The 13,540-nt window shown below is 28.8% G+C and overlaps 1 protein-coding gene across 2 annotated transcripts in view; it reads left to right on the top strand.

The window, feature by feature from the left end:
• The window catches only part of LOC111634325 (PHD finger protein 21A-like), a 110,456-nt gene that overhangs the window by 42,165 nt on the left and 54,751 nt on the right, over positions 1-13,540 (top strand). For both annotated transcript variants that reach the window (XM_023379081.1, XM_023379082.1), the window contains exon 4: positions 6,194-6,370. In XM_023379081.1, coding sequence (XP_023234849.1) covers positions 6,194-6,370 — 177 coding nt within the window. The remainder of the gene's footprint in view (positions 1-6,193; positions 6,371-13,540) is intronic.

Here is a 13,540-nt window from a genome sequence, read left to right as displayed (position 1 = left end):
TGTCTTGTGTGTTTTTTCCACATTTGTTTGAGACACTAACAGGATTATCCCAAAGTTATTTGCTCTAAATTTAACTGCATATACCTGTTGTCTTGGCTGTTCCAACAATTAAATTGACAGATCTCTTCTGTCATTAGCCAAGACTTTTTATACATAATGCTGACAATTTTTGATGATAATGCAGAGATGTCACTACTATGGAGTTTCAAAATTAGTCCTGATTTTTTGCCTTTCATTATGGAATTATGGATGATTCTAAAATTGTTATGGAAAATTGATCAATGAGCATTCCCCTGACAAGACTTATAAGTGTCTCTTTATCATATAAACAAAACCCAAATTACAACTCTGGATTTATTACTAGGCTGTAATATGCCTAAATAAATATATAGATTGGTAATATGGAGATAAGATAGGTGATTAAGTATTGAATTTAATAAGATAGCAACTAAATGTTTATGAAAGTTTGATTTTTAAAATAAATTTATACTTGAAATGGTAATCTTATTTATAACAAACATTGCTTTCTATATACTGATAATAAGAAAATAATTAAAAAAAAATACACTTACTATATTGAATTTTTACTTATATATTATTTACTTATATTGAACGTTTTACATGTTTCATATTCTAAAGTTTATTTGTTAAATAAATACAGTACTTACCCACTGTAATTTATGGTATTTATTAATTTTACATTGTTGTTCTAACTTTTTGGAAATACTCAAATATTAGATGAACTACTATTTGAGGATGGTTATTATTTTGAGTTTCAAGGAGATGATGTAATAATTATTTGAATAAAACTGGTAATTGGAAAAGTAACTATTTCAAGATAAAATAATTTATTATTAAGTTTAATTTTACTTTCGCATGTCAAAAGTTATATTATATGAGAAATTGCTTTAAAAATTATTAATATAAGATATTTAATAAAAATATCTTATAGATAAAAAAAGTAAACTTGGAAATTTAAAGAATAATAGGAAAAACTTCATGAATAAATAGTTACATAATATTCTATAAGTACTTAACAAAAATGAAGCTTAAATAATTTCATTTATAGAAGTCTGAAGATGAATCAAAATCAATTTGAAAATGTTTGGAAATATAAGTATTTTTGCTTTTTGTACAGTTGTGAAAGTTATTTTGTTTAGAATAGTTGTTCAGATATTTTATAAAATATTAACAGAACATAATAAAATATAGATTTAACTGAAGATTGATATTTTGATTTCTACAAAGTTTCACATTGTTAAAATGCTTGATAAATGTTGTTATTGCTATTATACTATTGATTCCAATATTTTATGTTTCATTAGCAAATTACATTTCATTGCATTGTTACACATGTAATCCTTTTCTTTATTATACACTTTTTATTGTATAGGAGTTTTATATAAGATTACATAAAATCGGATAAGTAGTTAGTTAGTTAAATTTAGTATATTAAAGTAACTTAACTGTTGCATAATGTGAGAGTTTAGTCATTCTTCATTTCAAAATATAACTATTGATATAAAAAATTGTAGATTTCATATTAATACATTTTTGTTATTTCCTAACGTTTAAATTTAAATATTTATTAAATTTTAAAAATAAACATATTCAGATAATATTTTACTAAAGTAACTCACATAAAACGGCGTTAAGGAATATTTTATTTTTCTGTGAGTGCTTTTGATGCTGCTATGAATGTCATCCTCAGGAACAAATACAAATTGAACATTTTTTCTGAACAAATTTTAAAATACAAGCAGGAATGGCATTAACTGAATAGAATATAAAAAACTTTTAGAACAAAAAGTTTTTAAAGGCTTAATTTTAAAAATCACTAATATCTGCCTGCATTTAAAAATCACATAATGTCTGCTTAAATATGCGGAGAAGGTGAAGATGTGGGGATGGTGGAGAAATGCAGTTAATTAGAATTATTTATTTAATAGCTTATATAAGCTGATCCAAATTCCAGGTAATTCGAGGATGGGGAAGTTGCATGGGGACAATAACATGGTGAAAATGGACTTTGAAATGAGCACTAGACCCTTCTCACCACAGTGCCTAAGGAACACAATACGGTCAGTCCCAAAGTGGGGTGTGATGATGCTGTATCACCATCTCGGATAACTCGGTGTCACACCTTCCCACTGCAACAGAATGTTGGTGCTCAGATAAACAACTAGACAGCATTCTGGTGGTAGCCCCTATGTAGAAGGTGTGTGCCCCAGTTGTATTCTCTAATGGGACAGAATACACACCTGACCTTTCCAAGATCGAATTTGTGTCCCTATCATTGTACAAGAGTCTCTATAGACTTGGGCATGGAGCAATGGGTAAAAACAAGGTGTTTTGTCTAAAAATACAACAAATATGTGCTGACAGGTGACCACAAAATGGTAAAGAAGGATGGACTACAGTCCACTCCCTTGGGTTCCACTAGATAGTGGAGGGGAAGAGTGACCTCTTGATCCTGTTTAGGACATGATTGTCCTTGGTGGTGCCATAGCCTCCCCCACCCTCGAATTACCTGGAATTTGGATCAGCTTGTATAAGCTATTAAATAATTCTAATTAACCACGTTTTTCCACTGTCCCCACATCCTCCACCTTCTCTGTGTATTTAAGCACAGGCATGTAGATGTTACGTGATTTTTAAAATTAAGTCTTTGAAAACTTTTTGTTCTAAAAGATTTTATATTCTATCAGTTAATGCTGCTCCTGTTTGTAATTTAAAATTTGGGAAAAAACATTTGATTTGTATTTGTGCCTGAAGACTACATTCATAGCAATGTCAAAAGTGCTCGCAGAGAAATAAAATATTCATTAACGTCATTTTATGTGAGTTTTTCTCCTCATGTATCTAATATTTTACTAAAATATGCAAATTGAATGTAACAATTAGAATATAAAATTATTCATATTCACAAAACTTTTCTTGCTTTATCTATGCAAATTAAGTTTATCCTTATTTTTTTATATATTTTAGAAATTAATTAACTAATAGTGGGGCATGCACATTGTTATCAGACACATAAGTGGCCAGGGTGGTGGTGTTTTTCTTTTTATTGATACCATACTTGTGTTCCTTGAGTTATCAGATTCTCCTATACAACATTTACCAAAAAATTAAAACTAGATAATTCAATAGTTCCATCCTTGATACACCTAAACTTTTCATTTTTGCAAAGACTCATAAACAAGACAACATAATACATCCCATAAGTTGATAAAGCCAAATCGCGTACGCATCTACTGGAAAATGAGGTTCATATCCTGCATAACCTCTTAAAGGAAGTGGGTTAATTTACTCATTCTTTTAAGAATGTCATGTAACTTTACAAATTTATAAATGTGTCTTTATAAATTATCTAGTTATTTATTTCTTCATATATCTGTGATAATTATCCATTTGATGTTTATTTTATGTTAATTTTGCTTTTCACCAGGTTTGTTAAATTTAACATATAATTGTAATTTTGTTTATTTCTGTATTTATTTATTCTATTCCAAATTTTGTAAAACCATGCCATCATAAGAACGTGAGTGAATCTTGATGTTTCAAATTTATGTTCTAATTTATACTCTAACTGACATTCCAATTATGCTTAACCTGAAGAAAACCATTTAAAATAATTGAAAACGTTAGTTCATTTGATTTAATTAAAGAAATTGCTAGAAAAAAAAGAGAGAAAGGTGTTTTGAAACTTATTAAAAGAAATCTGTGGTAAGCATAAACAAACATGTCTGGAATAATTATCACACATTCAAAGAAAGTAAAGTAAGATATAACATATTTCTTTTTATAAAGAGTACAGCACCAGATAATATTCATTGAGTTGTGTGTGAAAATGGTGCTGTGATTTTGAGTCTGGTCAAACAAAATTTTATAACAAAAATGGGACAACATTCAAAACAAAAAACAAATGAGCTCATACCCCATGTTGAAGATGCTATTTGGAATAATCAAAGACTATATTCTAAATATGACTGTATGAAATGGAGAATATACATGTCCGTGAGTGTTGAGGCTTTAAAAAAGTCTGTTTCATTAGAAAATGCCGAAAATAGAAAATTATTTTCCACCCACAATATAGCATGGACTTAATGAGATTGTTTTCTCATAAGATAAAACATCTGCATGAAGTATCCTGGACAGATTAAGATGTTGAATTGATTGATTTGAATTGACAGATTGATGTTACTACCACCAATGGTAATAACATCAAAATCCAGATTTATTTTGCATAGAAATTTGAAGATCTTATTGTTAGATTGAATAAATGTCTTAGCAAGTTTGGAAAAATAAAAACACAAACATTTACTAAGCTACTAAGCTAAAACATTTACTAAGAAATAAGTAGAAAGATTTAATATCTGATACACCAACATATAAATATATTTATAAATAGATAGATGAATGTTACATAAATGTAACATGTATATAAGGAGTAAATCTGAGAGATGTGTTAACTTTTAAAATTACATATGTATTTTTCTGTGATTTTACTTTTCAAGAACTATACATTGTGACATAATACAAATGTATATATAATTCGAATTGGTTTTTTTTTCTCACAGTTTCATAAAGACTAGATGACTCAAGACTTTATTGTAACATATTTTAAAACAGATTATACATCATATGCATTTCTGGCTATTGTGACTTTATAGCTCCTCTTCAGTCCTATTGAAAACAAGGTTATGATTATATGACATAGTTGTAACTATTTTTATAAAGATTTTTACAATATGATTTGTATATTCACTTACCTGTATTAGAAAAAGAAAGAACAATTTGAAACTCCATTACATATTCAATGTTTTCTGTATAAATACAATTATAAAACCTTAAAAAATTTTTAGAAATGGGTTAAAAAAACAACCATTACATCTATAATACACATCAAAAATATAAAAATACTCCATATAATCTTCAAATACAATAAATGATAAATCTTACTTTATACTTATTGCACCAGTTTAAGTTACTGTAATTTTAGCTTTTATACACAGGCTGCAAAGGTAATGGCGACTACAAATTGGCTTGCTCGCATGGTTGAAATACTGTATAAGTGTGATATAATTGTATAATACAATTTTAATTATATTGGTAAAAAAAGTAGAACACACAATATTTACACTGTAACACCTATTCATATAGATTTATGAGTATATTAAAAGTTTTTTGAACATTTCAAAAATTTCAGTTTCTAATACATGTAAGTGAATATACAAATCATATTGTAAAAATCTTTATAAATAGTTACAACTACGTCAAGTCTTATAATCATAACCTTGTTTTCAATAGGACTGAAGAGGGGCTATAAAGTCACAATAGCCAGAAATGCATATGATGTATAATCTGTTTTAAAATATGTTACAATAAAGTCTTGAGTCATCTAGCCTGTGTGAAACTGTGAGAAAAATCAACTGATTTGGATTAAAGTGATTTTATATACATCAGTATTATACAGCACCCATACTATGTAGTTGACATAATACAGTTTATTGTGTTGGGTTGCAATTTGAAAAAATTGTAGACCTATAAATTCCCAGTGTTGTCTGTCTGTCTTTTCTTAATCTTTAGAAAAGAGTTAGATAGATGAAAGACGAGACCAGATATGGAAACCTTAGGGTCAGGAGGCCTCAATTAACTATATACGAACTTCTGATGAAAACTGAAGTCCTATTATTTCAATTCAAAAAGTTGCCCCGAAAGATGTTGGGTAGAGACTGGTACAGCTCTATTGTTAAAATAAAACTATGATGTACAGCCACTACTAATTTGAGGTGGAGAGCATATATTTTAAATTAAATTAAAAATATTATTAAAAATTGCAGCTTGGCATTGTGATGATGTCACAATAAATAATTGCTCATATTATACTTGTATTATACAGTATATAAAAAAGCATCCCATATTATGTAAAAAAAAATAGAATAATTGAAATTGCAATAATTTAAATTTTATTTTTGTAAATTTTTAAAATATAATTTTATATTGCATATATGTAACATAACATGTAGTGATGAAAAAAGTGAAAATATTTGCAAAATCTTTCATTTATACATAAGCAATAATTTTAAATGTACTTCTCATGAATTTAATTGCATTTATAAGGACATGCTTATTAATAAACAGATAATTTAATTTAAATGTAATTAAAATTTTAATAAATAATGTTTTTCAGAAACAAGTAGTACAACAGTTACGGAAAGAATTAGAAAAAAAGCAGCAACAGGTAGTCATTGTTTCCAGTTCGGGCCAGGTGCAGACAACTGTGCTGTCTCCAGTATTACAGTCTACCATCACCCAAAGAGCTAATCAGTCAATGACAGTTCATCCAGTAGTTTCTCAGTCAACTCCAGTTAGTATTTCCTTATTTTATATTCAGATATTTTCATTCCTTTTCTTAATTTCTGATATTTAATATTTTAATTTAATACTATTATTAAAGTAATTTTTTTCTTTCATTAAACCAATTGATCTAAATCAGCTAATAAAGTTGTAAGAAATAATTTTAAGCTTTAATTTATTTCTTGAAAATAATTAAATTATTTTTTTAAGATAATACTGCATTATTATGAATATGAGTTTGTGACTAAATATGTTTTCTTTATTAAATAAATTTCTTATAATAAGTTCTTTTTATAACAAATCTCAGTTTATTTTTTAAATATTATAAAAATCATATATGAAAAAATTAATTCAAAATGTTATGCATGAATCTTTGTATATTATAAATGTATGTAAAACATTTTTGTGTATTATTGTTGCATATGTTAATAATTTAGTGATTAGTGAACTTTTTAGATCCTGTTGATGATAATTTATTCATGATTCATACCAATCAGGGAAAGCTTGGAAAAGTTAGGAAATTTTCAGGGTGATCAGATAATATTTTAATTTCATAGGAGAAAATATACATTTTAAGAATAAATTTTCACTGATTTAATTCAAATTTAATTCAGTCAAATTATGATAGTGTTTAAAATTTAAGTTCTTCCATTTCAAATAGCAAGGCCAAAACCTAAAGATGCACTAAGGCAACATGGAGGAGATAATGATTGACTGGTACGGCATGCATAACATTTATTTGCATAAACAAAAATTTTTAGTGGAAATATAAAAAACACTGCAAATGTGAATTTTATTTATTATCATCCTTTGGAGAACCTATAAAAACTTAAAAATAAAGTCAATTTTTAGACATGTAAATTTTTGAACTTAAAAAACTTTTATAATGTTGATATCATAATGGATTTTTTCCCCTGCAATTTCATTATGATCTCTGAATGATTATTTTTAAAATAAGTTCTCATTGATCATTTTACAATGATCAGATGATATATAACTGATTTTGTTTTCTGATGTAGCAAAAACTTCAATGGGCCATAAAGCCCAAAAAGCTTTTTTGGAAAAATCCTTTATACACTTTGTTTTTGTGACAAAATACACCCTTTCGCCAAATATTATCAAAATTAAAAAAATACAACTGGTTTTGGCCTTGCTGTTGAATTTGTTTTTGTCAAGGAATTTAAATGTTGAACATGGATAAGAACATTATTGTTTTTTTAAAAGAAACAGAGCTTATATTAGCGCACACAAAAAAAAATAACTGACAAAAAACTATTTGAAGTAGCTGTTTGACATTTTTAAATCAGACATTACTTATGATTACTAATTTACTATCTGAAAAAATGGAACTAAAATTGTTAAACTGGATAAACATTTGAATAATCCATATACATGAGAACAGATTTTATTGAAAACTAGCTGTTACCCGCGACTTCGTCAGCGGAGGTTTTGCAAGCAAACCCCATTTACATCCAATATTTCAATAACCATAGTAATTGTTATATAACACCTACCGCTGAAGAGAATTGCCGAAAATCAAACGAACTATTTTCAATTTGATCAATTTTCTGAAACGTTTACAATCGTTCTATAATCGAACCAATACGCAATAACAAATTCGAATTTAAAACNTCAATATATTTATTTTGTTCGTACAAAATAAAAAAATAATTTTTAACGATACAATAGTCTTCGTTAGGCTTAACATCGACGAAAATTCGACGCGAAGCGACACGCAACGGAGAAAAATGTCAAGATGGGATAAATTAATATATTTTTTCCTACATAATTGGTTATCCGAAAAATAAGTTATCCGAACAACCCCAGTCCCCAATTGATTCGGATAAACGACGCTCTACTATATAAGAAAAAATTTTAATTAACTGTTTTCCACAGTTAAAATACTTTTTAAAAATTTCTAATAAGTTTAATTGCTTCAGCTTTTATATACTGTGCTTAGATTTGATAAAAACAATTCTAGTGATATTTGAGTCTGGTCAGCAGAGCAGATTCAAATATTGCTAACATTGTGAAATATGTGACAATTCATTCACACTTTGGGAGTTTTCAGGATGCGCATTTTGAAGAATCCCTAAAACATGCATTCTATAAATTAGTTAATGACATGATACTTTTTAAGTTTCAATTTTTTGAAATATGAGTTATACTAACTTTGAATTATAGAAATTTATATTTAAAATTTTTTAAACATTAATTTAAAAATAAATTTCAAGGGAAATAAAAATTGTTTAACCCTTGTCCGAATAAGCTGTTTTATAACACAGATGGATGATGTAAGTCCAATGGACTCAGCATGAATTTTTTGGTGTGATATACATTTTTTTTATGTTGTTATTTTGAACTACATTATTAGTACAAAATATTGTTTTTTTTATTACTCTTTTGAATCACATTATGCCAATAAATTTTATTTGAACTTATTTTTACATGTACAGCTTATAAGTCTACTGAAATGTTGACTGCATACAATCTTGTTTCATACATCAAAGTGTTGTTTTTGCATTTGAGACTTGTTTGTAGGGCACATGAAGTATATATATATTTGTTCTTTTCCACTAGAACAGCATATTGCAGCTAACTTGTGTTCTTACGGCACTATGATCTTGTATCTTGTATTTTATTATCAAATCNATTTAAAATTTTTTAAACATTAATTTAAAAATAAATTTCAAGGGAAATAAAAATTGTTTTACCCTTGTCTGAATAAGCTGTTTTATAACACAAATGGATGATGTAAGTCCAATGGTCTCAGCATTAATTTTTTGGTGTGATATACATTTTTCTTTTATGTTGTTATTTTGAACTACATTATTAGTACAAAATATTGTTTTTTTATTACTCTTTTGAATCACATTATGCCAACAAATTTTATTTGAACTTATTTTTAAATGTACAGCATATAAGTCTATTGAAATGTTGACTGCATACAATTTTGTTTCATACATCAAAATGTTGTTTTTGCATTTGAGACTTGTTTGTAGGGCACATGAAGTATATATATATTTGTTCTTTTCCACTAGAACAGCATATTGCAGCTAACTTGTGTTCTTACGGCACTATGATCTTGTATCTTGTATTTTATTATCAAATCTAAGTTATTGCAAAAGACTCTTGAATGATCAATGTCTCACAGTAGCTCTGAAAATAGGAGAATCGTAAAGAGAACTCCACAAAACTTCATAACTTCCATTATTGAGTTTCAGATGTCTTACAGTAAGAAGTCCTTAAAGGTTAGATATGTATTATATGAGATAGTTTTCATTGGTGTCTCAGATAGTGGTTACTGTATACTATATAGTTTCCTGGTTTGTCAATTGAATGATTTGTAGAAGTATATCAGAAGTTACAAATAATTGAAAACTGTCAAGTATATCAACAACTTTTTTTCATGGTGAAGAATGACTAGCAGGTATGTGTAAAACACTTTTCATAATAAAATGTAACTGAGATTTCTTTTGCCAAGTTGAAATGGAAAACTATGTACTTAAATCTTCTTCATCCTTTTCAAATTTAAGAGAGATTATATCTGAAATGTCTGATAACTTTGATTCATGTCAGACTCCTCACAATTTTTCTCCTCAGTATTTTCAAATACAATTAGTTCACCATCACAGAGATTATGTATAATTTCATAAAATCATAAATTAACAATTGAGGTAGATGTTATACCAAATAAAATACATTACAAGTTCATAATATTTTAGGTCAGATTTCAGATTCAGATTTTTATTAAAACGTACAAAGTACATAGCTCGATGCTGTAAAGCACAATCAGGCCAGCAATACAAGTACAGATAATATTAAATACATTTGATATAATTACAACAGGATTAGATAATGCAATTGAATATATTGTGCATATTCAAAACAGACATGAAGTCTGGTTAGGAGCCATCAAGAAGAAACAATGCAACTGAAGAGGTGAACACCTCACACAGAATGCTGAATGTTAATATGTTATAATTAGTAAAGCAACAAATATTTTAGGTCAATGTACATAAAATGTGTTGTTATTCTAGAACAGAGGGGCCACCAAACTTTTTTACAGCAGGCCAGATAACTGAGAGAATGACGAGTGCTGGTTGCATAACCATTATGTTTAATACAGCATACCGAATACACAAAAAATAAAGTTAATCAATATATTTATTTACCAATACACAAACATGATTGCTTCAGCAAGCTTGTAATTGCTTTTCTTAGAAACTTCATTGCAGGTACTTAAACAATAAAAGCACTCTGATATCCAAAATTGCAAAAAGTTGCTGAAGTTTTTATTTCACTGATTTTCCTAAATACGGTGGTACCTCAGGATACGAAATTAATCCGTTTTGAAACTGAGATCGTATCATGAAGATGTCATAAGGTGAAACATTTTTCCCCATATGTACATGTACATGTAAAACCAAATAATTCTGGAATGAATTATTTGGTTTTACATGTACATGTATGTATGGGGAAAAATGTTTCACCTTATGACATTTTCATGATGGAATACACGAAAAATGTTTCACCTTATGACATTTTCGTGTTGGAATACACGAAAAACACACTCAAATTAAAGCTAAGTAGTACTGTACATTAAAAAAAAAACTTTAGTAAGGAAAACACTGAAAAATGCATTTTGTAGTTGTAAATGTATAAATAACCATAATAGAATAATAATTGATAAAAAAAATGTAGTTTTATTTGCACTTTACCTTNTATAAGACGGCAAAAAGCTTAATTTTTAGAGCAGAGATGAGTCTCATAAAAATTGTAAATACTATTGATGAATAAATTCTTCATTAATTCTGCATTGAGATATGATACACAATCCCCTCAATTTTCCCAACTCCTTGACCTTTAACTACCAAAATTTAATAGCATCAATGCCCCTAATACACAAATCCCCCTACAAAATTTCAGAAATTTTCAACTAGAGGAACAGGAGTTAAGCTTCAAAATGGGTGAACAAATTGTCTCCTCACGCACAAACATGCATATTCATTCATACATACAGAAAAAAAAATACCCAAAGTTTTTTGCATTTGTTGATGTTTCAAGTTCCTGAGTCCAAAAATGTAAAAATCTTGGGGGGCCATTTTTTTTACCAATCATCATACTTTCCTTCTGTTATGTTTAACAGCCAGGAAAGTAAAAAAATAATATAAATTTCCACATTCTATAAAGAAAATCTGAAAGAAGCTTAAAATATTTAAATGATGAAAGAAGCAGAAACAGAACTTCACTTTAATGAAGTTCTGTTTCTTTAATGAAAGAAGCAGAACTTCACTTTAATTACATAATTATTAAAACAATTATGTAAAGTGAAGTTCTCATTCAAAAGTACGAACCACATTGACATGTAAAATGCCAGTGTGGTGGTGCTTCATTTAGTTATAACTTTATAGTAATTTCTACAAAGGAACTTCAGCTGCACAGCTACATCTCTTAGTGTGTGTTTTGTTGAAAAAAGAACAAAATAGCATTTACTGGTGTTTATAAGTAGTTGATTTCAGCCAAGCCCCTCATTGATTTGACAGAGTTTCCATATCAGCTGCAAATTTAATAAAAAAANTTATATTTTTTTGTTTTAATTTTTATTTGCTGCTTTTTGCTTTCTTTCATTCACTTCCACCAGCACTTTCACTGGATAGAGGTCACTTGGTAAAATATCTATCCAAAGAGGTTTGGCTTTGTCTACTTTTTAAAATGTTTCTAAAATGACTTAGGCAAATTTCATTAAACTGAGAAGCAATACGGCCAGTGCAGTGGCATAGCGAGGGAGGTGCAAGGCGGTGTATCATGCACTGGGTGCCACTCGCAGAGGGGTGTCCAAATGGTCTCCAAGACAAACTATATGTGTTTCTGAAGGGGGAGGGGGCGCCAATAAAGTGTTGTGCCCCAGCTCCAATAAAGTGTCGTGCCCTGGGCACCAGTTATGTTCGCTACGCCACTGGACCAGTGAACCTTTTCGGGATGTTTCTTTTCAATAAAATCAGTCACTTTCTGATAATACCTCAAGATTTCCTTTATCAAGTGAGATCTTTCCATGATGAAGCAAACACGCGGACCGAAACCAATGAACAGAAGTGAATAAAAAATGGCACTGCAAACTAAATGTAACGTCGTATGGTGAGTTTTTGTTCGTATCGTGGAGCAAAAATATGTTTGAATTTCATGTCGTATCCTGAAAATTTCATATGCTGGAGCGTTCGTATCCTGAGGTACCACTGTATTATCTATATATATATAACCCATTCAACGTGTCCGTCCGTCCTGTAACCGTTTGATAACGGACACTAGAGGATTATCGTGTGTCATATTTAAAACATTCAAATTAAATTAACAATTTTAATTATTATTTAAATGAACAATATAAATTATTATTATTCATTTGGCCAATAAATTATTATTTGGTCAATATAAATTTATATAACCCATTCAACGGGTGTCCGTTCGCGTAACCGTTTGATAACAGATACTAGAGGTGCCCCTATCGTGTGTCATTTTCAAACATTCAAATGAACAATTTTATTATTATTTAAATTAACAATATAAATTATTATTATTCATTTGGCCCATAAATTATTATTTGGTCAATATAACAATATAAATAATTCAGTATATTTGTAATAGGAATTTATTATTTCAGGGGCTTATACAGTATCTCGCGAATGGTCGCGAGTAGGGGTATGGTTCCTTTGACTTTATTGTTCGCACAGGGCTACAGTTTGGGGGTCGCCACGTCTTCATTCGCAGGGTAAATCTTACCATTGGGACTTTAACAGAGCTATACAGCATATTAATAGGAACAAAAAAGTCAAAGGAACCGTGCCTCATGGAAATTTGTAAATAACGCCCACTAGGGGGCGTCCCAGGCTACTAGTTATATATATCCTTTCCATATAAATGTTTTAATTTCGTTTAATATGCAACGGTCTTCGTTAAACCAAAATAAATATTTTCATATTATGCCACTTTCGGTTAGATGGCGACACAAATTCTTCGTGTAAAAAATCACGTGACCCCACCTAATGAATTTTTAAAATAGGTTTGGATTCAAATCCTCATCCACCAAACATTTTGATATCAACATGTGAAAGGATATCAAAATATCAGGTATAATACAAGGTGAACAATAAAGATTGTTGTTTCTCTGAATAAGTTTTTTCCT

The sequence above is a fragment of the Centruroides sculpturatus genome, unplaced genomic scaffold, assembly GCF_000671375.1.
Source record: "Centruroides sculpturatus isolate CEXI.00-Female unplaced genomic scaffold, Cexi_2.0 scaffold894, whole genome shotgun sequence".
NCBI lineage: Eukaryota > Metazoa > Arthropoda > Arachnida > Scorpiones > Buthidae > Centruroides > Centruroides sculpturatus.
Note: the sequence above shows the minus strand (reverse complement) of the source record. Positions and strands in the feature narration are given on the sequence as shown.